Source organism: Mesocricetus auratus, unplaced genomic scaffold (assembly GCF_017639785.1).
Source record: "Mesocricetus auratus isolate SY011 unplaced genomic scaffold, BCM_Maur_2.0 Super-Scaffold_100007, whole genome shotgun sequence".
Lineage (NCBI taxonomy): Eukaryota > Metazoa > Chordata > Mammalia > Rodentia > Cricetidae > Mesocricetus > Mesocricetus auratus.
The window spans coordinates 61,483,138-61,507,550 of NW_024429191.1; the positions used below are offsets into that span (position 1 = coordinate 61,483,138).

General features: G+C 43.5%; 2 protein-coding genes, 1 long non-coding RNA gene and 1 other non-coding gene across 8 annotated transcripts in view; 3 read left to right on the forward strand and 1 right to left on the reverse strand.

Annotated features, from left to right (window-relative positions):
- Positions 1-8,663: 8,663 nt before the first annotated feature.
- On the forward strand, positions 8,664-11,880 carry LOC121141440. The gene is made up of 2 exons (XR_005878355.1): positions 8,664-9,068; positions 11,768-11,880. It is a non-coding gene; the product is annotated as an uncharacterized LOC121141440 (long non-coding RNA).
- Positions 11,552-11,647, forward strand: LOC121141656. Its single transcript, XR_005878620.1, has one exon. It is a non-coding gene; the product is annotated as a Z30 small nucleolar RNA (small nucleolar RNA).
- An 812-nt stretch (positions 11,881-12,692) lies between the features above and the next one.
- Pex12 (peroxisomal biogenesis factor 12) lies at positions 12,693-16,630 on the reverse strand. Its single transcript, XM_013118343.3, has 3 exons — positions 16,075-16,630; positions 15,256-15,809; positions 12,693-14,143 (listed from the first exon to the last, which is right to left on the reverse strand). Exons 1-3 carry the CDS (start codon positions 16,198-16,200, stop codon positions 13,744-13,746), a joined length of 1,080 nt encoding a protein of 359 aa, XP_012973797.1. The 5' UTR covers positions 16,201-16,630; the 3' UTR covers positions 12,693-13,743.
- Positions 16,631-16,692: 62 nt separating this feature from the next.
- Ap2b1 (adaptor related protein complex 2 subunit beta 1) overlaps positions 16,693-24,413 on the forward strand; it is a 110,829-nt gene continuing 103,108 nt past the window's right edge. For 4 of the 5 annotated variants that reach the window (XR_001196888.3, XR_001196889.3, XM_040749329.1 and 1 more), the window contains exon 1: positions 20,276-20,430. The gene's annotated coding sequence lies outside the window, so the exon portion shown is untranslated. Of the gene's footprint in view, positions 16,831-20,275; positions 20,431-24,413 lie in introns of those variants that run through there. The other variant, XM_013118342.3, reaches the window with a different exon arrangement.

The window sequence follows — 24,413 nt, forward strand, 5'->3', positions numbered from 1 at the left end:
GAGATCTTTTGCCCTCTCTGGCATGCAGGCATATGTGCAGGCAGAACACTACATATACAATAATAAAATAAATCTTTAAAACAACACCAAAAAAATCCAAAAAAGTATACAACACATAAAATTTGGTATTTCATATGCTATTTTATACATTTTAAAGACCAAATGCTGAAATTGTATTAGCTCTTTACACATCTTCCTTTTTTTTTTTTTTTTTTGAGACAGGGTTTTTCTGTATTGTTTTGGAGGCTGTCCTGGAACTCACTATGTAGACCAGGCTGGCCTGGAACTGACAGAGATCCGCCTGCCTCTGCCTCCCGAGTGCTGGGATTAAAGGCATGCGCCACCAACGCCCGGCTCTTTATACATCTTCTAAAGTCACAGACCATGTAAATTTGTCACAGTGTGATGTGAGGCGGAAATTTGCCTTCTCTTCTAGTTTAGCTTTGTACTATGGAGCCTCTAAGATTTGGAAAAGCACCAAAGCCCTTTGAGGCCCAGTTGCTAAACTGTGACCAGTAACCTTTTAAGACTAGAGAACAGCCATCTCAACTGAAATTAGAGCTCTAAATTAACTTTCAGAAAGTTAACTGTAAAGTAGAACATTTACTTTTTTTTTTTTTTTTGTTTTGTTTTACGAGACAGGGTTTCTCTGTATTGTTTTGGAGGCTATCGGTCCAGCCCGGCCTCGAACTCGAACATTTACTTTTTAACTGAAGTAAGTGGTCTTTCTCTGGGCCGGAGTGCCCATATGCTGTCTGCACACAGGACTGGGAGAGGCTGTTCACAGTCCAGAGCAATTCCATTCCAATTTCTGAAGCTCTGTGGCAAATGGCTTCCTTATTTTCAGATTACCTTCCTGGTAACTTTCATTGGTGGGGTCTATACGGAAACCTAAGTGGCTTTGGACTATCACAGTGTGTGGTTTCATGGTGTCATTGATGTTATTTGGATACTCATAACTACATGAGATGTTCTGAGAGTCTAGATTCAACTGAGCATCCTTCCCACCAGGTTGAGAATTTCTCCCTCACCTTCCTTACCAAATGTCTCCTTGACTATTGTCTTTAGCCAACCCTTCCTACTCTCAGATCTGAACTACGTCCAACATAATGATGAGATTTAGAAAAGCAATTCTTTACCTGGTGCTCTTGTTTCCTCCTGCTGCTTCAGCTCCTCATCTGGCTCTGGGTGGAATGTTTGCTTGCTGTTGAGGGCCCTGCTGCCCTGTGATATCTGCCTGGGAGGAACAGGAACTCTGCCAGAATCCCTCAGCCTTCATAACATTGACCCACTGAGGAAGGCTGATAAGGACTCAAGAAGAGTCTATGTCATGGCAGATTAGCAAGCTAAGGTCTGACCTCAGGGAGTGAATCAGGTCCCTAGGGTGAGGAAACTTGGGGTTTTTCAAGTGAGCAGCCAGAGTTCAGTTTTCATCTTCTAAAAGGAACAAACATGGCTTCCACCCATAGCAAAGCACCTCTTTCCTGGTTAAATTCGTTTGCAAAACTGCACTCATTTTAATTTTTTGAAAAAGGGTCTCACTATGCAGCCCTGGCTGGCCTAGACCTCTATATAGATCAGGCTGGCCTCAGACTCACAGAGATCCCCTTGCCTCTGTTTCATGAATGCTGGAATTAAAGATGTGTGTCACCAGGTCTGGCTGCACTCATTTTAAATCAGGCTAACCTGTACATACATACTCATTGTTAGCTTATTTCAACATCTTCTAAATTTCCTGTTGTGTTTTATTTACTTTTATCACTTTTCCTATTTTTAAAAGAGTTATTTATTGGACTGCAGAGATGGTTCAGAAGTTAAGAGCACTGGCTACTCTTCCAGAGGTCCTGAGTTCAATTCCCAGCAACAACATGGTGATGAGGTTTGGTGCCCTCTTCTGTCATACAAGTGTACACGCAGGCAGAACACTATATCATAAATAAATCTTTAAAAATTCTTACTAATCATTAAAAAAGTACTTATTTTTAAAGTTTTCATATAAGTTATATTATATGTTGAAATATTTCCACCTATGGTCCCTAGTGCCCCTTTTCTTGCCCCTCTATCCTCCTGAAAGTTCCCCTTTCTTGCCCTACAAAGCTTTATTTCTGCTTTGATGTCATATATACATACCTGATTTTATATACTTACATAGAACCTAGGAACCAGGAATGAGAGAAAACATACAACATTTGTCTGAGACTTTCTTTTTTTTTTTTTTTTTTTTTTGGTTTTTCGAGACAGGGTTTCTCTGTGGCTTTGGAGGCTGTCTTGGAACTTGCTTGGTAGTCCAGGCTGGTCTCGAACTTACAGAGATACGCCTGCCTCTGCCTCCCGAGTGCTGGGATTAAAGGTGTGCCCCACCAACGCCCGGCTTGTCTGAGACTTTCTTAACTTGCTCAATACTATTATCTCAAATTGTATCCATTTCCCCCCCAAATGATAAGATGTTTTTATGGACCAAAGATTTTCACTGTATCTATATATCACATTTAAAAATTTTATTTTGAAATGAAAATATAATTACATCATTATCCCTCTTCCCTCCCACCCTCTAACCTTTGCCATGTTACCTGTCCCTTGGTCACCCTCTCAAATTCTTGATCTTTCTTTGTTGTTTTACACACACACACAGACCCTCCTAAATACATAGCTGCAACCTTCTCAGTCCACATGATGTTATTTACATGTTATTTGATTTCAGCTGTGACCACTTGGTATTGGATAACTAATTTGTGAGACGATTTCTCATACTCTCAGTATTTCTTAGTTGCCAGTAGTTCCTTGTCTATGGTTGAGGTCCCATGAGATTTCCTCCTTCCATGTTAGCATGTCTATTCATATTGTCCTTGCTCAGTCAGCATGATGGTGAGACTTCACAGGTGAAGTGTCTCTCATATTCCTAGGCTATGCAATCTCACATCACACTTCCTAGTCCGCTGAGTCTTACGATCTTTCTGTCTCCTCTTCCACTACGACTCCCGAGCCTCAGGTGCAGGAACTGTGCTGTAGACGTGTCTGCTGCGGCCGGGCACCATACAGTCACTTGTTCTCTGCAGTTTGATTGGTTGCGGTTTTCTGTGATGGTCTCCATCTGTTGAAAGGAGACGTTTCTTTGATGAGTGAGACCTATACTTATATGTGGGTTTAAGGATAGATATTTATACTGCAGTTAGGGATTGTGCTGGCTTAGTAAAGTGCCACTTGTAGGTTCTCCTCCACAATCAATGACTTCATGAGCCCCAGGTATTTGGCTAGGTTTCCAGTACCAGGCTTGGTTTCTTCTTTGGTTTCAGCCTGGTGAAACTGTTGTCAAATCTCCTGCTATAAAAAAGGAAGAGAGGCTAGAGAAATGGCTCAGCAGTTAAAAATACTGACTGCTCTTCCAGAGGACCAGGGTTCAATCCTCAGCACCCACATGGCAGCTCACAACTGTCTATAACTTCAGTTCCAGGGGATCCAGTAACCTCATACAGACACATATGCAGGCAAAAACACCAATGCACATAAAATAAAAATAAATAATTAACATATTTTTAAAAAGAAAGAAAAGGCCGGGCGTTGGTGGGGCACACCTTTAATCCCAGCACTCGGGAGGCAGAGGCAGGCGGATCTCTGTAAGTTCGAAACCAGCCTGGACTACCAAGCAAGTTCCAGGACAGTCTCCAAAGCCACAGAGAAACCCTGTCTCGAAAAACCAAAAAATAAATAAATAAAAATAAAAAGAAAGAAAAAATGAGTGGGACTAGAGATATGACTTAGTTGGTAGTTGAGAGTACTTGATTTTTCATATTACTGCAATGAGTTTTTCTCTGTCTCCCTGGACAGCTCCCAAATAATGACATGGAGACTTATATTAATTATGAAAGCTCGGCCTTAGCTTAGGCTTATCCCACTAACTCTTATAACTTTAATTATCCATTTATATTAATCTACACTTTTCCTCATGCCTTTTAACTTTCTTTCATTCTATACGCCCAACTCCCTCCACTTCTCATTGGCATCTCCCTGTACCTTGATTATCTCCTCCTCCTCCTTTCTCTTCCCAGAAATTCCACCAATACCTCCTGCCTAACTATTAGCCATTCAGCCTTTATTACACCAACCACAGTGTACAAATATCCCACAACAGATGACCTTGGTTCAGTTCCCAGAACCCACGTGATGGCTCACCAGCATCCAACACCTTTTTCTGACCTTCTCAGACACCACACAAGAACATGGTGCACAGACATAAATGCAACCAAAACATCCATACACATAAAATAAAAATAGCCGGGCGTTGGTGGTGCACGCCTTTAATCCCAGCACTTGGGAGGCAGAGGCAGGCGGATCTCTGTGAGTTTGGGACCAGCCTGGTCTACAGAGCTAGTTCCAGGACAGCCTCCAAAAAAAAAAATACAGAGAAACCCTGTCTCGAAAAACCAAAAAATAAAAAAATCTTTAAAATAAAAATACCCCCCACATTTCTGTCACTTTAAGCCACCAGATTTGTTGTAATTTGTTATGAAAGTCATAGGAAAATAAACCCTGTCCCTAAGCTAAGTCAGTAAAGTAAGGGTGGTGGTGGTGCATGCCTATAATATCAACAGGAGGATCAAAGGTTCAAGACTAGCTACAGCTCTACAGTGGTTTGAATGAGAATGGCCCTTATAGACTCATATATTTAAAGTGTAACTGTTTGGGAAGGATTAGGATGTATGTATGACCTTGTTGGAGGAGGTGTCACTGGGGTAGCCTTTGAGGTTTCTGAAGACTCAGTCCATTCCCACTTAGCTGTCTCTGCTTTGTGTTTGTGGACAGGGATGTAAGCACTCAGCTATGCTCCAGTACCATGCCTGTCTGCTGCCATGCTCCCTAACATGATGGCCATAGACTCATCCTCTGGAAATGTAATCCCTCAATAAATTATTTCTTCTACAAGTTGCCTTGGTGATGCTGTTTTATCACATCAGTAGAAAAGTGACTAAAACAGGATACATGACACCATCTCAAAAGCAAAAAAAAAATTGAATTCAATGAACAATACTGTGTTTCTGCTCCAATTTGTTAAGGCAAAACAACATTCTTAATTAGGTATCTGGACACCCTTACATTTATCATTGCTGTTGTTTCAGTTTGGGGCTTCCACTTTGAAAACTTCTGATTGCTCACCACACTTTGCTCATGTTTGGCTGAATGGAGTTTCCAAGAGAGGAGGCAGAAAGGACACCAAGACAGTTGATCATCCCAGCAACATAGAAATGTCTGCTCTCAGCTTGAACAACTTCTTCTTCTTCTTCTTCTTCTTCTTCTTCTTCTTCTTCTTCTTCTTCTTCTTCTTCCTCCTCCTCCTCCTCCTCCTCCTCCTCCTCCTCCTCCTCCTCCTCCTCCTCCTCCTCCTCCTCTTCTTCTTCTTCTTCTTCTTCTTCTTCTTCTTCTTCTTCTTCTTCTTCCTAGAGAGAGAAAAATGACCACTTTTTACTGGAAATGTGTTTACTAAATGCTGGGGTCTGTCCTGGAAACTCTATATATCACTTGGAAGTTGCAATTATATAATAAGAAATCTGGGATTGTCTAATTCAAATGATTCAACAAGGACTCTGAATCATTTGAGAACTTTAAACAGCAGATGTCTCCCTCTGTGCCTTCTTTTCCTTCCCACTCACCAGGAAGAGCAGAAGAACCATTTGGGCAGAAGTTCTGGGAACTGAGTTGTTGTTCCCTCCTTATTCTTCTGTAATGCACTATTGGCAGCAGGTGTGTGTGTAGTGTTTCAAATCGAGAGAGAGAGCGAGAGAGAGAGAGAGAGAGAGAGAGAGAGAGAGAGAGAGAGAGAGAGAGAGAGAAACAATAGAAGTCTCCTGGGTATAGTTTGTCAGGTCAGGAAGGACCTCACATCTCAGGGTTAGTATCTGTAAAGAAAATGTTCTTGATACAAAACAACTTGAAACCAGTCTCTTGAAAAGCATGTTTTCCTAGATGTTGGGCAAGTTATCTGGTTATACTAACAATGATTATCTAAGAACTGGAGTCCCAGTTTATTCGAGATGCATTCCTTCTGCCTTTCTGCTTATCAACAGTGGTAGCTATGGCACAGCCTGCATACTCAGCAGACAAAGTGTCAGAGGACTCTGGTGAAGGAAAGGACTGGTCTCTTGAGCCCTCATTGTCTCCTCCTCAGTTCTTTCAGGAATGTCCGGAATGGAATAAATAGTAACTGAGATCAATAGTCCTGGACATTACCTATCTCTGGGTGAGTCCCTTTACATTCATTCTTTCAGTCAGAAAGATACCTTGGGGGGTTACCTAGGGTGTTCAAATCCTACCTCTGCCATATTCTAGCCAGTCGACTTTGGTGAAGCTTACCTAAGCCTCAAAACTTTGCTGTGTAAATCAGAGATAATATTGCCTTCTGTAGTTTATGAAAAACAGTGAGATGATACACATAAAGATTTATCCATAGCACTGGGCATATGACGTCAATTTTAGTAATAGGTTAATGAGCAATTAATTACTATGGTCCAAATACAACAAGATCTTCATGCTAAAATAAAAACTGTCATCTAGTGACTGCTTCATTCAGGCCAAATATGCATCTTTTATTCTTGCCTGCCATTATCCTAAAAACTTAAAAGGCATGGATTATTTTCATTGTCCTATAAATGGCAAAACAGTTCAACAAGGTAAAGCTCACGGTTACCCACCCAGCAAAGATCAGAACTGGGATTTGAACACTGGCCTATTTAAACCCAAAGCCCATGTACTCTCATTCTGCACACCACCTTACTGATGACTGGGAGAATAAGACATATGTCATCTTCATAAGCTACAGACAGAAACACTATGTACTAACTCACGACACCACCACTAATATTAATGAGCACTCAATGTGGTAGACTTTGTCCCTCATTTATCTTTTAACTATTCTGTGAATTAGACACTACCACTTTTTGTTTCTTTACGGAAGAGAAACTGTCTTACTATAACCTATAACCTAAAGGTGTGCGCTTGACACCTGCACTCTGGAGTCACTCTGGAGAGCTAGCTATGTATAAATGATAACAGTGGTGCTTATGAGACTCCTAAAAGACCTGATGTGTGAGCTAGAACCAAATTGAGAAGGGAGACAGAAGGGGGAAAGACAAACAAGGCAGAGAAAACAGCACACGCAAAGGCACATTCTCTTCGCTGTCCCTTGTCCTTACACTACAAGGTTTAAGAATGATCTTAGACCAGACTTGAATGGTCTGGTATAGAGGACACTTTGTTCCCTTCTACTTTCCCTTTATTTCAAGCCCGTTTGCACACCCTTATCTGTCCCTCATCACAGTCTTCATCTGCCATTCCTTTGCCATTTCTCCATTTCCACTTAGGCTCTTCTTAGCTCTTGAGATCACTCTCAAGGTGTTTACACTGTCCCACTCTAAACAACTGCACACTGTTTCCTTAACCATTACTCTGATCACTCAACTACCTGGCCTCTGAAATATTCAGTCTCCCACTACTCGGAGTATTCTGAAGTCTACATCCAACCAGTTAGTGCACTTAGCAAAATATCTGTCTTTCCAGTCTCCTACGAGGTTGGTAATACTCATAGGTGTCCTTAAACTTTGCAGTGAATCAGAGTTGCTCCTCCTGGAGCGCTTATTGAAAATATTATTCTAGACTCAAACCTGAAGTAACCTATTGGGGAGGTTTTGGGCCCCAAGCATTTTGGAGTTTTCACTGTTTGCTTTTTATTCTGGATGACGACTGTACAAGCAGGTCTTCCTTTGTGTTTCTAAGGCTCACAGAATTTTGAGAAGCACAACATCGGTGATTTTAGCTTTGCCAAAATCTGGCAAACTAGAATTCTCCACTACTTTATGATGAGCTTAAATAATTACTTCTCTCAGAATCTCCTTTTTTTGTTTGATTGTTTGAGACAGGCTCTCTCTATGTAGTCCTGGAACTCCCTATTGAAACCACGATGGCCTCAAAACCACAGAGATGTTCCTGCCTTGGCCTCAGGAGTACTGGGATTAACGGCGCGAACCATGCCCTGTAGAATTTCCTAATTCTTAAGGCTCTTCAAAACCTAGATGAAATGCCTCCTCTCCCAGGAAATCCTCAGTGCTGGTCTTGCCAATTTGATATTTAGCTGCGCTTTTCTCGGGGCACTTTTATTTAAAATGTTGCAAGGCCAGGGTTTGATTACCCGCAGCGACGTGGCAGCTCACGTTCCAGGGGATCTGACACTTGTTTCTGACCTCTGCGAGGAGGTCTGCACTGACACGGTGCACAGACATACACGCAGGCAAAACACATATACATAATCATAAATAAATCTTTTTAAAACTCTTGTCTTTAAAAATGTTCAAGACAGGGGTCTCTCGCCTCCTCCCCCCGCCCCACTCTCTATCAAGGCAGGCGTAAAATTACTATGCCTAACAGTTGCCAGGAATCCCATGATCAGAGTATTGTAGGGAGAAGAAAAACAGCATCGCTCGCTGTACAGAACACCGCAGGTCTAACTCGTGGAAAACAGACCCAAGAGTCTAGAAGTCCCGGGGAAGCGGCCTCGGCCATTACGCCAGCTCCACCCGCGGCCTTCCGTCTCGCCCTCTGATTGGCTTCTCTTCATGTCAGCCCCGCCTTACAGCTGCTCACGTGAAGCTCTGGCTGCCGCGGGATTGGCTGTTTGGCGCGCGCGGGGCTGTGGGATGAAGGCCCGCAGAGGCGGTGGGGATGGGGCGCGGGAATCCTGTGAGTCCCTTATGCAGTGTCCCTGAGCTGGGTTCAGTCTTCCCCTGCAGCCGAGAGGTGTTTCCTAACAGTCCTGGTTCACGACTGCGGACTGAGGAGTCTAGGCTGGGTGCCGATTTGAGCCCCGACTCCCGCCTCAGTCCTCTTTCTCCACCAAGGATGGCTTCCGTCTCCCGAAATTGGTGGGGTTGGACTTTTATCTCTTTTTGCTTTGAGGATCTACTGTGTGTAAGCTCTCGCTGGGCTGCAAAGGAATCTTTGCAGAGCGCCATGTGCTAGAGGATGGGCGAATGAGAGCTTGGAGATGCCTGAGGTATGGTCCTTATCCGCGTGACAGGTTGGAGGTAAGCTGACATTATAAATTGTGCTGATGCTTTTCTAATCGAGGGCCATAGGGCTTAGCCGGGAAGGGTTGGTTACTGAGGTCTTGTATTGAACCCCCGCAGCCTCGGTTCTTTAGGAACTCAGTGAGATGGGGGTGATGGGAGAGATGGGGTGGGGGTGGGGCGACGGGGACAGCTGAACTGCTTGCTGCGTAGTTGACATGTGATGATTGCTGTGATGGGAGAGAAAGCTGTGGAGGTCAGAGGAAACTAACCGAGGTAGTTCAGGGCATTTAACAGAAAAGGTGATATTTGAGTAGCTCCGAAAGTATACCCTGCCTTTCTCCCATTGAGACAAGAGCGGGAAGAAGCTTCAGGTGGAGTGTATAGAGGCAGAGAATTAGGAAAACCTACCTGCTGGGCATGGCAGGAGCTTGGGTTCACTTACCGTGTCTGTCTGGATCTTTTTTTTTTGTTTTTTTGTTTTTTGTTTTTTTTTCGAGACAGGGTTTCTCTGTAGCTTTGGAGGCTGTCCTGGAACTCACTTTGTAGACCAGGCTGGCCTCGAACTCACTGAGATCCGCCTGCCTCTGCCTCCCGAGTGCTGGGATTAAAGGCGTGCGCCACCGTCTGTCTGGATCTTTAAGTGGAATTCGTTCCACAAACTTTGCTTCCGTGATTCAGAAGGGCAGAGCCTTCCTTTGGAATTAACTGGGATCAAGTTTATTGCAAAAAGTGGCAGTGCGGAGGGTCACAGAACTGGAGAGGCAAAACGGAACTGAAGGAAGGGTTCTATCGAGGGAGCACTAGTTAAATAGAGTAGATCTGAGAACTTACAAATTGTCTGGGTTGAGTGGTCTATAAGAGTTGTTAGGGTTATGCTATTAGATAAGGATAAATGTACTTTTTTTTTTTTTAAAACGAGACAGGGCTCCTCTGTGGCTTTGGAGACTGTCCTGGAACTAACTCAGGCTGGTCTCGAACTCACAGAGATCCACCTGCCTCTGCCTCCCGAGTGCTGGGATTAAAGGCGTTAGCCACCACCGCCTGGCTTTATTTTTAATTTTGTTTTTAAAACAGGATTTGTATTGCCCACGCTGGCCTCAAACTCGGGATTCTTCTTCCCAAAGCTGTAGGATTACAGGTGTACCCCACTACAACACCTGGCTTGATTTTTGTTCTTGTTTTGGGGGTTTTTATTCTGGTGGTGGTCATGGGAATTGACCAAGGGCTTTGTTTGTGGTTTTGAAATCTCTTGAATGCCAAACAAAGTGATTTGGATTTTATTCCCTGGGCTATGGGGAGTAATTGGATGCTTGCTGTAGCTGATTCACACTTTTATAGTTTTTTTTTCCGTCAGTGTGTAGATGTGTTGTGGCCCAGGGGAACCAGAGGCAGGAGACCCATTGAATCACAATGTTGTCAAGCTGATGGGCTTAAAGTCAGTTACTGGTCCTCTCTAAGCTCCTAGTGTTCTTAACTGCTGAGACATCACCCCGGTGCCAGTAGTTTCTGCTATATTAGTAAAGGGCAGGCGTTGAGAAGAAGAGGTGGAAAGATATAAACCCAGCATTCGGACTTCAGTTCTCTTCCTTATTCTGCTATTAATTGCTGTAGCGCTTGAGCAGATCCTAGCCTCTCAAGAATTTTTGGACTGAAATTAGAAGATTGTGAGAAAAATTTTGTGTTGTATGGTTTTGTTTGTTCACTGTAAGTTTTCCTATGTTGCCCAGGCCTCTAACTCCTTGGCTCAAGTGAACCTCCCTGTCTTACCCTCTAGAGTAGCTAGAACTACAAGCATTTTGACTATATAATTCTTTTGTTGGTGTTTGAATTCTATGTTAAATGATTTATAATTTTGTAGAGAATCTTTTCTTATAACTATTATATAAATTAGGCTGTATGCCTCCTTACAGACATCTCTAAGATTTTTTGTTCAAATAAATGGAAGTTGGACTCATTTAAATAACATTTTTGTTGTTGTTGTTGATTGAGACAGGGTCTTGCTATGTAGCTCTGAGGGCTGTCTAGGAACTCACTATGTAGACTTCAAACTCACAGAGATTCGAGACAGCCCTCTTGCCTCCCTTGTGCTGAGATTAAAGGCATGCACCATCATGCCTTGCTCTAAAAAAAAGATTCAAGGGGTAAATGTTTCACTACTCTGTTGTGAGAACAAGAGTCCCCTACCCACATACAAAACGTCTTTAAGTTTTTCTGAGACAGGGTTTCTCTGTATAACAGCTTTAGCTGTCTTAGAACTCTCTCTGTAGACCAGGATGGCCTTGAACTCACAGAGATCCACCTGCCTCTGCCTCCCGAGTGCTGGGTTTAAAGGCGAGCGCCATCACCACCCGGCTTGTTTAAGTTTTTATTTTTGTATAGCAGTTACTTACCACATAGTGGAAGGTATTTATTGAAAATTCAAAATTGAAATATGTAAAAGCAGCAGCTCTTATGGTATGTAAGGGACTCCGTAGGCAACCCAGAGGTGAAGTGAAATGATGCAATGATGAGTGAAGTATAGTCTGACCTGGTATTGCCATTGCTATGCGCTGGCTCTGACCAGGGCATGATTCCTTAATCTTCTCTCTGAGCTGATTGTGCTTGTCTTACCACACAGGTGTATTTGAACCTATGTGGATACTGACTTGTTATGTTGTAAGAGTCTTTCTTTTGTATCCTTTGAATTACTGACACTTTCATGTTTTCCTTTTTAGGTCCAGGTGAGCAATCAGGCTTCAAAACTTCATGGAGGACTCATCTTTTCTTCCTGAATGGGAATCAGTTCCTGACTGACTTATTTTACTGTATTAAAAGTGTTGTAACTAGGGCTGGAGAGATGGCTCAGAGGTTTAGAACACTAGTTCTTCCAGAGGTCCTGAGTCCAATTCCCAGCAACCACATGATGGCTCACAACCATTTGTTATGAGATCTGGTGCCCTCTTCTGGCCTGCAGGCATACATGCAGGCAGAACACTGTATACATAATAAATAAAATCCTTTAAAAACAAAACAACAAAAAAAGTGTTGTAACTAGCCAGGTGTTGGTGGTGCACGCCTTTAAACCCAGCACTTGGGAGGCAGAGGCAGGCAGATCTCTGTGAGTTCGAGACCGGCCTGGTCTACTGAGTGAGTTCCAGGACAGGCTCCAAAGCAATACAGAGAAAGCCTGTCTCGAAAAACAAAAAAACAAAACAAAAAAAAGTGTTGTAACTATGGTATTTGTTTGGGTTAGACCTTTGTTTTGATAAGGTTTTACAAGAGCTTACAAAAGACCATCATCTCCTGATATATGTAAGCTTTAATAATTTTAAATCCACAGGATGGATTGTCCATTTTAAAACTTAGTAGAGTTATATCATCTTTATGGTGACAGATAATATGCTCTCAACTGCCAGTGTGAGTCACAGAATTACACCAGGCCAGGCGTTAAAAACCATTTTCATCCATCCTACATTGACTTTCAGAGGCCATTTCTTCACCGGCTTGTCCATCCACATTCAAATAAGCAACTGAACTGTTGTGTTTCCTGTAAATGCTGTTTCATACAGGCTGGCATTGTTGTTAGAGCAGGGTTTTTAATGACTGGATTTGTCTTTTTAATAGGCAAAACTTTAATCAATACAGGAATACTTCAAGAAGTCAAAGGTGATCTGAAAATTTATTTTAAACTCGTGAAGTAATCTTTTGAGTCTCCACATAATCATGCCAGCATGAAACAGTTCATTCCCAGAATCACTTATTGTTAAAATTTACTTGAATGTTTCATAGAAACTTTCACAATATTCAGGATGATTCATGTTAATTGAGCCAATTGTCAATTGAGAGAACTCATGAGAACGAGCAGAAAGCTTTTGCTCCTCATTAAGTATTCATTAGATAAGCATTTGGTAAACATTAGTTAAGTATTTTCCTGCATCTCACCATTGCTTGGAGCTTTCATTCACATTGAAATTTCCAGGCTCTTCCCCATAAACAAACCCTATTTTTCTTTATCCTGTTTCCCAAGAGAGACAGGTATAGCTCATGAAGGAATCTCCAAATGCTGAAGATTAGCATTTGCTAATTTCATAATCAGACGTTAATAAGTCTGGTATATGGGAGGGGTTGTTTCTCTAAAATGTCCCTAAGTATTTCTAGAAAGAGGAAGTCATTACATAGTGTATGCAGTCTGACAAAGCCTCTATTTCACAGGTAAGGAAATATTTTTTAAAGAGAAGGCCTGTTTCTCAAACCACCTGTTGTATAAGGTCTGACCTGGGTTTTCCTGTGAGCTTTTATCCCTCTTAATCATAGTCTCACTTTCATTTTCTTTTTTTGACAGGCTCCCTATGGTGGCCTAAGCTGGATTTGAACTCAAAATCCTGCCCCCATCGTCTGAGTGCAAATATTATACTACCACATTCAGCTGAAAACCCTACTCTTGAGGACAAGCAACAGTTAGTGGTCTTTAATTCACCTCCACACTGGCCCTCACACTACCTGTAATCCCCACTCTCCTGCTTAACTAGCTTGGTGGAGAGCAAACCAAAAAGTTAGGATCAAGTGACTATATCCTTTTAAAGGAATCCATACAGTTACTGAAAATTACTGTAGTTGTGAATTAGGGAAGTATCAATGTTGTTTGCCATACTACAGCAGTCTTGTGGCCTTACAGCATAGAACTTGAGCTGTGGTAATATGCTAATCTCTTTCAGTTCTCTGGCGAGTAGAGCTTAATCAGATGCTGGACTTCTGTTGGATAGCCTGTGATGGGACAGGCTTGGTGACTCCTCACATAATTAAACACACAGCGGTAACAGAACACATAGCCAGAGGTGGCAAGAACCGTGTCATTCACCCGCGTTTTACGACACAGAGGGCACACTGTCTTCATTTTGGGCAGCAGGGGAGAGTCAGAGTTGTAGTCTAGGTGTACAGGTGGCGGTGGGGTAGGCAGAGCAGTCAGTGATTTGATGGTTTCCTGGTTCTCAGAAGAGTACCACCAATCAAGGAACTGGAGGAAGAAGACACCCACAGAAAGGCCAGTGGATAGGGATAAAGCCACACCTCCCACAGCCTTCTTCAGAGCCGTCTTTATCTTCTCACCAATGCTGTTGGGAAAGAAAACAGTTTATTTGGGTGTGGTCACTGTAAGTGCAGCTCCACACTTATGGGAGTCACTGATTTGGAGATTGAGTGCTCCTGGACTGGCGGGTCTGTTGTAAGCAGGTCACTGGTCACTGAATGTACACTTAAACTCTGGTGTTTCAGGTTTTTAAAAGATTTTATGCTTGTGTTTGCTTGTCTATATGTGCATGCAGTTGGGTCAGAAGATCTGGAGTTACAGGCAGTTGTGAACTGCCTAATGTGGGTGCTGGGAATTGATCTCGGGGCCTCTGGAAAAGTTAGCAGTTCATGCCATTCACATAATCACTGTCATCTCTCCAGCCACCACCACCACAACCTGTTTCTAACAACAAAAGATTAGGCTTTGACCTGAGAAAGGCATTAAAAATAAGATTTTATAGAAATTTTAAATAATCCACCAGAAAAACAAATAGTTGACTTAAAAAGTAACCTAGCAGTGTCGAGATGCTTACATGTTTGAACTTGAGGAAGAATAAGAATTAGCTAAAGGTGGTGTAGCATCAGGCATAAGAACATTCTTTTTTTTTTTTTTTACAAGACAGGGTTTCTCTGTATTAAAACAATACTCACAGAGATCCGCCTGCCCCTGCCTCCCGAGTGCTGGGATTAAAGGCGTGCACCACCACCGCCCGGCTAAAAATGTGTAGCCCAGGCTGGCCTCGACCTCGTGATCCGCCTGCCTCTGCCTCCTTCAGCAAATCCTACTGGCGTGCGCCACCACAACCGGCAAGAACATTCCTTAGAATTGTATATTGCTGTGCATTAAATCTTGGCTCTGTGTCTTCTAGCTGTTGGGTCCCCCAACTGTTAAATGAAGCCACTGCATTGATTTAATCATGTAATGGGGCATAAGAAACTGTACACAAAGCAGATACCTCCATAGGGCCTTACAGACACCAGACCTGCTGCAAGGTGTACCTATGATAGTGAGAAAGATTACCAGAATGTGGGGCCTTGTTTATGGAGTGAGGAATGATTTTGCCGTGATTTAACAAATGACTGGGGTAAACCAGATGATTAACGTGCAATTTTAAACTTTGTTAAAGACAGGGCTTTAGAAAACGTTGAGTCTTACCTTCTGACGGGGTCCTGCGTCGAACTGGCTTCAGACAGTCTATGCTCTATAGCTTGTATGTCCTGAGCTGTCAGTCGACCTAGCCGAACTCCAGCCAATTTCAGCAGGGGAGAGTGGTGCTCAGCTTTTCCTAGGATGTATCGAAGTTGTTGTATAAGAAACCAGCCTTCCCAGGCCATATTAACAAACGGGTAGGCCGCCAAGAAGGCTCTGTAGAATCGTTTCCAGTGAGAAGAAGGGGGGTGAATAGAGTATTCGTCCTCTTCTCTCAAGCTGGAAGCTAGCTTCTCCAGCTTCACTTTCAGATAGGGTAGAAGAACAAGGAATATGGTGGATTTCCAAAGGTGCTCCTTCGGAAGACCAGCACTGGCTGGTCTCTGAGGCTGTGTTGAGCTCCCTGATACAATTCGCTTTAAGCCATAAAAATGTTCAGAAAATGAGGCACTGGTTCTAGAAAGATAATGCTGCTGGAGCAGAAAGTCTAGCAAAGTGAAGATTTCATCAAACCACCTCCAGAAGAAGCCATAGTGCGCAGGATTTGATTCTGCAAGAACCTGAAGCAAAAACAAATTCACTTTATTACAATCTTCAGTTATATTCACACTTACCCTTCTAAATTTAACACACCTGGTTTAAATAACTCGATTTTGGGGTATAGCCTAAGCTTGAGGTCCTAGGAATTGAGTACAGTGTTCTTTGGACACTAAGCCATGGATATGAATGACACACATTGGTCATTGCAAACCCTTGGCTACTAGTAAAATGTTTTTGAGTTCTATCCAGTAGTCCCTGAAACCTTTCAGGGAAATAATACCTTACCTTGACCACATGGTGAAGAGCGGGTCTCACTGCTGTCATTAAACTGTCCTGTGCTACCACCTCAAAAATGGATGGCTGGTCGTCCACCACCGAAGCAGTTGTGATATGAGCCCCGTGTTCAGCCATAGTATCCTGCGTGTGCTGGGGTTCACTCTTCCCACACTCTAATGAGCATGAAGTTGTTTTGTATCAAACGGGGGCTGAGTCTTAATCTTTCTGCATGGCTCCCGAAACTCCAAATTTATTTTTACACGAGAGAAAATCAACTGGGGTAAATTTAAAAAAAAAAAAAGTCTTATGGAGACAGAAGGGAGGGAGTCTCAAAGTTAAGGACTGTTAAACTCCGAAGCTGGGGACGTGGCACGTGGGGGCTGGGGAATGACTTGTCAAATGCTGCACCTCACAGGGCAGAGCGTGACTCGGAGGCAGGTGTGGGCCAAGGGACGTGTCGTTTCAGCTGCAGTACCCGAGCTGCGAGGCCCGGCTCCGGCTGCAGGCTGGGTGGTGCCCGTCCTTGTTTGCTGACCTCGGGCGCGGCGCAGAGGATCCGTGACGCCACCAGCGAAGGGAGGTCTAGGCTTTGTGACAGAACCCGCACCCGGAAACAGAAGCTCCGAGGACCTCCGCACAGCGGGCGGAAGACAGGCGCTCTAGCATCGAATGTGGCTCTGAGCCGGAATTAGGGAACTCTATGACCAACTGGGACTTCCGTTTCCGTCCTCTTGACTTTAACGAGGCGACTGGCTGGCTAGTGTGGTGGGTGGATTTGTTCCTGTCTATTTCTGCTTCGGTGGAGGGCCAGCCTCTGTGCAGAGCTGAGGCCGCTGCCTGACACCCCTACCCAGGGACGATCAAGCCAGGGAAAAAAGATGGGCAGGTCCTTTCTGCGCAGATCCACCTCAGATGGTGCTTAACTTAAATTCGTCTACCTGCTTGAGAAGTTGAACAAACAAGCTTTAGCGTTTATTATTATCGGTTACCATCGAGTTTCACTAAGATGAAAAAGGTTGTCCACTAGATTTTAGGACGATTCCTTTTCATACAGGCTGGTAGCCAGTCTTCCATGTATAAAATTAAGTTACAACTCTAGGCACATTCTGGTAGATGAAATTGATTCTTGCTCTCTAGCTTGGTGGGTACATCATGTTAGCGATACCAATGTACTGCAGCAATCCTGATGGTCTAGCGCGAGCTGAGTTTTGATAGACTGGGTGCTTTTCTGTTTGTATACAAAAAATAATCTGTCAAAGGGTGTGTAAAGTCCAGGTTGTATACTTAGAGTTGTGGATAGAGGTAATGGAATTTGGACGAGTTCACGGTCTCCTTGATACATTCATTTCCTTGGCTAAAAACATGCAAGATACTATTTACTGCTATAGGGGGTTCTAGGGTGTAAACGTAGACAATTGGTTTGTACAATGAGAACCTTTAAAAGGGCTCGGGTTTAGTTGTTTTAATTTTAGAAGTTACCTTTATAGTTCTAAAATATGATTTATACTTTAGTAAAATAGCTGTCAGTGCAATTGTTGAATTTCTAAAAAGTATTAATTTCAAAAAATGTTTCGGCTGGGCGGTGGTGGCGCACGCCTTTAATCCCAGCACTCGGGAGGCAGAGGCAGGCGGATCTCTGCGAGTTTGAGGCCGGGCTGGACTGACAGCCTTCAAAACAATACAGAGAAACCCTGTCTCGAAAAAAACCAAAAAAAAAAAAAAGTTTCAGCTTTAAAACTTTTCTCGCCGTGTACCTATCCTTGACTGGCTTGGTATATACTATGTAGCCTGTGTTCACAAAAATAAAATAGCCCCCAAATCTAACCATTTTAGAGTTCTGCAGCAGGAACTAGCAAATTTTCATCCCAGTAACCTTGTTACAATGAATGAGAGTGAAGTTGTCATCGTGCCCATGAATCCAATCCTAACGTGTGGGATGTGTTGGCACACACATGTAATCCCAACACCTGAGAGATCAGGCTACATGGCAGTGAGACCTTATATTGAAAAAGGGGAAAGGGAGAGGAAGAGAGAGAAAAAAAGAAAACTAATCCAGTTAAGCAATCTTAGTTCAGACTCTCACTTCATTCTTTGCTATGGGGTCAAGACACCTTGATTACTGGACCCATGAGATTACTATTACTCTTTAAAAAGGAAACTAATTATTAGATGAGAAAAGGAACAGCTGGGCAGTGGTGGTGCACACCTTTGATCCTAGAACTTGGGAAGCAGAGGCAGGTGGATCTGAGTTCAAGTCAGCCTTGTATACAAGAGCTAGTTCCAGAATAGTTAGTGCTACATAAAGAAACTCTGTCTGGGGGGGGAGAATGTGTCATGACTGGGGATATAACCCAGTGGTAGTGTATTTGCCCAACATGTCTGAAGACCTAGGATCCATCCCAGTTCTGAAAAGACAAATAGTGTTGATTTTTATTTTATTTTGGTAATGTCTCAGTTTTTAGTCACCAAATAATACATCAAAAAAAATCTCCACTCTTCAATGTGTAGTTTAATAGAAGACACATAAGTGATTGACCTTTTTATTAGAAGGCATTAAAGGCTAAGCCTAGCCATCAGGTTTGGGGATCTTTTTTTTTTTTTTTTTTTTTTTTTTTTGGTTTTTTGAGACAGGGTTTCTCTGTGGCTTTGGAGGCTGTCCTGGAACTAGCTCTTGTAGACCAGGCTGGCCTCGAACTCACAGAGATCCGCCTGCCTCTGCCTCCCAAGTGCTGGGATTAAAGGCATGCGCTACCAACGCCCGGCCAGGTTTGGGGATCTTAAATATATAATAAGTATATTACATTGGAAATCATGTAATAAATTTTCAGTAAATAACTACTGTAAGAATTTAGCAGAGTCACTGTAAGGGGTAGATATCAGAACGCTGATTTTTAGAAGTACTTTGACCTTGAAGGAACCTGTGGAAAACTGGTTTTTCCTGATTTGTAGAATTGTTTTGCTGAAGGGCATTGTAGCCATTGCATGACTTTGGTCACAAGACACCTCAGGCACACCTGAGGCTCTTGTGTTATTGTGTATTGCAAACAATACACAATAAAAGATTAGAATCATGAGGGCTTGTAGTGCTCTCCTTCAGTAAGACATGTAAATTAGATTGGGGAATCTTTGTATGAGGAAGTAGTTTGCATAAATTTCAATAAATACACCTTTGTACGGTGTTTGGGGTTCAGCCCATCAGAGAGGCTGGACCTTCCTGCTCCTACATAGGAGTCTTCAATCACACTCCCTCTTCACGGTGCACCCCAACAAACTAATTTGATTGCAATTTTGTGATTGGTTTAAGTTGTTCTGTATCTTTGTTTGTTTTCTCGTTTTTGGTTGAGTCAGGGATTTTCTGTGTAGTCCTGGCTGTCCTGGAACTCACTCTGTAGACCAGACTTACTTCGAACTTAGAGATCTGCCGGCGGCCTTTGCCTCCTGAGTGTTGCCATGAGGCAGAGATAGGTGGATCTCTGTGAGTTCGAGGCCAGGACAGTTAGGGTTGCTAGAAAAAAAAGTTGGATCTCTGTATCAATTCCTGAGATATAGTAGCCCCTAATAAGTACTTGTTCAATAGTGGAGTGAGAGAAGCCAGAAAGCAGCGGGGCAGAGTCTCTAAGGTAAATAGACGCAAAAGTTCTAAAGAGGTGAGTGCCAGCACGCTCGAGGCAGAGGCAAGAAAAGCTGCAGTTGTAGACTAGCCCGAACTTCATGGCCGGACACTTTTTTCTTTTGTTTTTGAAGCTATCTTGTACAGCTTAAGCCCCAACAAGAATAAGTGTGTGCCGGGTGGCGCGAGATGGGGCGCTTGTTTTCCTAGTCATATTCAAGGTAGGAATTCCAACTCAGATCTGAATGCTGCTTAACCTCATTGCGCCGCTGTCTCCTAGTCCCACTGCTCTTGCAGTCAGTCCTGGATCTGACAGGCAAATTAGCTGAGGTTTGTGTTTCAGAAAACAGGATATCTTACACAGGTTTTACAAAATTCGTGTTCACGGAAATATATCCCGAGAATACCCACTTATTTAATATATCTTTTGGGAAAGCCACTGCGGGTCCCTTGGTCTATAGGCACTGTCCTGACCCAGAGAAAGGGGGGATGGGGAAAAAAAAAAAACTCTTTCCGTTGCCGAGGCAACAGAGACACAGCCTGGTTGTTTGGTTCTCCCGCGCACCCGGATGACGTCACGCGGCGAGATTCTCTTACGCCAAAGTTTCCGGCCCACCATCTTTGTCCCTGGCAAATTGGGTTTTGCGCAGTGGCTTAGATCTAGAAAGAATCGTGACGGGCAGGAAACCATTACACCACCACCCGAACTGTGCTCTCCGGCTGCCGCTGCCGCCGCCACCCCACCCTTGCCTCCGGTGAGTTCAAGGCGGCTGGCTTTGGGGTGTGTCCCTGACTGACTGGGGGTGGTTGTGAGGGAGTGAAACCCCAAGCCGGGTCTTAGGCGCGGGAGGAAAGGAGATCCGAGGAGCGTGACGGTTGAGGATGGAGGGAGTCCTCGGGTGTGACCGTTGTGAGGGGGAAGCTTGGAAAAAGTGCCTCCTCTGTGGTGGCCGTGGCGGGATGGGGCTGCGCTCGGGTGTAGCAGCGGGTTAGTTGGGGGCTTCGGAGCGAAGCAGGCTTCCAAGACCAGGGTGGAGAGGACTGAGGCCAGGGGTGTGGCCGCTAGAGGCTGGAGGCCGAGGGAGAACCACCCAGTTTTCCCGTTTGGCGACGACTGTTCATTGAGAAGCCGGGACGTGTCCAGCAAGCAAAGGGAGACAGGATCCCCCCGACGGTTTTGCCATTGAAACCTCTCTTGTCACCTGTATTTGGGCTTTAAAGGCTTCTCGCCCTACTTGGTGAAAACTGACCAGTTCTCCAGGGTCTTTACCTGGGGAAGTGGGTAAAGAGAAAAGGGGACCAGATGTGCTTCGAGGAAGAAAGGAGAAGCCTGAGTAATTGACCCCCTGTGTGACAGGGGGCAGCCAATGAAAGTAAATCTTAGCCCGGAGTTGTCCCCCCCCCTTTTTTCCCCTGGGGTTATCAGGAGCAGTTTGAGCAAGGCTCTGAATTCTACTAGAAGTGAAAAAACTGGAATTTCCTGCTATTTCTTTATTCTTTGAATTCACAGCATGTATTAGCTTTCTGAGCAGCCTTCTATTTAGGGGAAAGCTCTTACAATGCTCTGGCTATTTATTTCTTTACGAAACAACGTGAATGTGTCATGGATGCTTCGTTGATTTTTTTTTTATTTAACTTTTAGAAAGGAGAGTGTTTTTAAATTGCCAAACACTTCTGTATCCATTGTGGTTTAAAAGACAAAGAACACACAATAAGCTCAGAAAGGCAAGTTGAGGAGCAGTTTAAATTATTAATTGCTTTCCTTGTGTAGTTCTGCTTAGCCTTAGGGCCCACTTATAAAGTAATAATAGAAAGCGGCAGGCGAGGAGGTGCAGCAGAGGGTAACACATCCCAGTGATGACTCAGTGAGGTGTGAAGTGAGAACTGATCGCAGGTGTCTTACAGGGCAAACTCCTCAGGAGGCAAACAGCCTCCCTAAAGTTGAATGGTAAACTTAATATAAAGCAAATATTTTGACGAATTAAGGCTCAAAGAAGTTCCCTAGCATCCTTTCCTTCTGTAAAGGATCGTAATTTTTAGCTATTATACCTTACGGCACATGTTTGAACCAAATTAGACAAGGAATATTCGGGGAGGACACCATCCCCCTTTTTCTTTCCTCCTTGGCTTAAGTTTCCCAAAATGCCTGGGCATTTCTTAACAATTGGGTGTAAGATTGTTGGGTTTCTTTCTGTATGTGTAATACTATAATAATGAATTAACGTATAGTTATTAAAAGGAACTGGAGGTGAATTTGGCTTTTAAATATTGTATTTCTGATAAGGTAATAATCTGAAGTTACTGTTGCCCTTGTGCTATTGAACATTTGGCCAGATATGATCTTTACACCTGTCTCAACCTTGTAAGTGAAGGTTGCTGGAATGAATCCTCTGCTCACAGTTCACTGAACTTTGGCTAATCACTGACTTGATGTGCAAAGAAGGGCATAGTGGCTTGGTTGACGAGAGTGTTAGTTGCCATTTCCCAGAAAACCGTTTGAAATTAAGACCTTCCTAACTTTTTTCTGACCTTATTCTACCCAGCCTACTAATCTTATTTCAGTGTTGAGTTTCTCTTTTGGGGAATTCGAGGAAGGGGAGGAGGGAGGGACTTTGACAACCTGTATTTGGCAGAAACTAGGTTATGTTAATCTAGATCTATAACCTTCCTTGTACAGGGAGGATTGTAAAAGGCATGGCATCACACTGTGAGCTAGGACAAATGCAGGTGATTATGTGCTTTGTCTGGTGGCTGCTTCGTTTTTTTAACAGTGTCCCTAGGCTACACCATAAATCAGTGACTTTTCAGGTTTGATGTTGTATAAGATCGTATGAGTTCAAATTCCATTGTGGCTTGCTTATTTCTAGGAATTTCCTGAAAAGCAAAAAATTATTCTACTAGGATTTTGAGTTTTGAAGAACTAGGCAAATTGTATTTTCTCCAGCTCTGTCCTGGATATTTTTCTGTGGTTTCTAATATAGGCATAGTTTTCACATCATATATTTGGAGAATCTGGCTGTGTCTGTCTGACAAGTGCTTGGGGGTGTTTTATTTAAAAATAGAAGCCGGGCGACGGTGGCGCACGCCTTTAATCCCAGCACTCGGGAGGCAGAGGCAGGTGGATCTCTGTGAGTTCGAGGCCAGCCTGGTCTACAAAGTGAGTTCCAGGACAGGCTCCCAAACAATACAGAGAGAACAAAAAAAATAGGTATATGTAATTATTGGGAGTTGAAAGTCACAGTGACATTAAGGTTCTGCCACTATCACCTCTTCTTATTTTTAATTAAATATTTAATGTTCATATATGCATATAATGTGTTTCGATTGAGTTCAACCCCATTCTTCTCGTTCTACTCCTATGCTTTTGTTTAGACTATTTTCATTTTGTTTTGTTTTGTTTTTGCTTAAGGCATGGATAGACTTGTTACCATGTTTCTTTCCTAAATGATGGGGATTATTTCATCACATTTGTTTACCATGGTGTCAATTAAGTGAGTAATGTATTTACCTGCTAATTTTTCTTCCCCCTTTCCCCCTTTTTTTCTTTTGATGGAGAGGTCTTATGCTTGCTAGGTAAGCACTCTACCATTGAGCTACCCTGCTCTAAATTAGCATTGACGATTGAGTACAGGGTTTCCCATATATTAAGCAAACCCTCTACCACTGAGCCCTTTTTTTTTTTTCAGTTTAAATTTAGATAAGAAACGAGGTTGCTTCACAAGTCAGTTCCAGGTCCCTCTCCCTTTCTTTCCCCTCCTCCCGTGCCCTCCCCCAACCCCCCCATTATCCCCTCATTTCCCCAGGGAGGGTGAGGCCCTCCATGGGGGTGTCCATAGTCTGTCATTTCATATAAGGTAGGGCCTAGACCCTCCCCCAAGAGTTCAGGGTGAGAGTGCACCTCACATTGTTGGATGGGAGTCCAAAGTCCGTGTGTATACTCTGGATGGGTACTGATCTGCTGCCCAAGGCTCAATAGATTACCTAAGCCTCCTCACTGACACCTACATTCAGGGGGGTCTTGATCAGTCCCATGCTGGATTCCCAGGCTGATGCCTGGGATTCAAGAGTTAACCTTTGTCAGGTCAGCTGTTTCTGGGGGTTAAACCAGCCCAGTCTTAATCCCTTTGGTCATCAGTCCTCCCTCTCTGTTACTGGCTTTCTTGAGTTCAGACTGAGCCCTTTTTTATTCATTTTATTTTGTATATGGGTATTTTGACTACATGTAGGTCTATATACCACTTGTGTATTCAGTGCCCTTAGCGGCCAGAAGAGGGCATCTGATTCCCTGGAACTGGAGTTATAGACAGTTGGGAGTTTCCAAGTGAGTGCTAGGAACCAAGCCGTGGTCCTCTGGAAGAGCAGCCAGTGCTCTTAACTGCTGAACCATCTCCAGCCTTATTTTATTCTTGAGACAAAGTCTCATTTTATTATCCAGACCTACCTCAGCCTCCCAAGTAGCTGGCCATATCTCTTTATCTCTTTTTGTTGGAGCAGAGATTCTTAGTTTAGGATCTATGTCGCAGGTTTTTAAAATGGTTGTTATTTTATGTTATGCTTATGGGTGTTATACCCGTGTATATGTCAGTGCACCATGTGTGCCTCATGCTCAAGTTGGCCAGAAGAGAGTGGTGGACCCCTGGAACCCAGTTAGAGACAGGGAGGAGTCTAGTTGGCCAGAAGAGAGTGGTGGACCCCTGGAACCCAGTTAGAGACAGGGAGGAGTCTAGTTGGCCAGAAG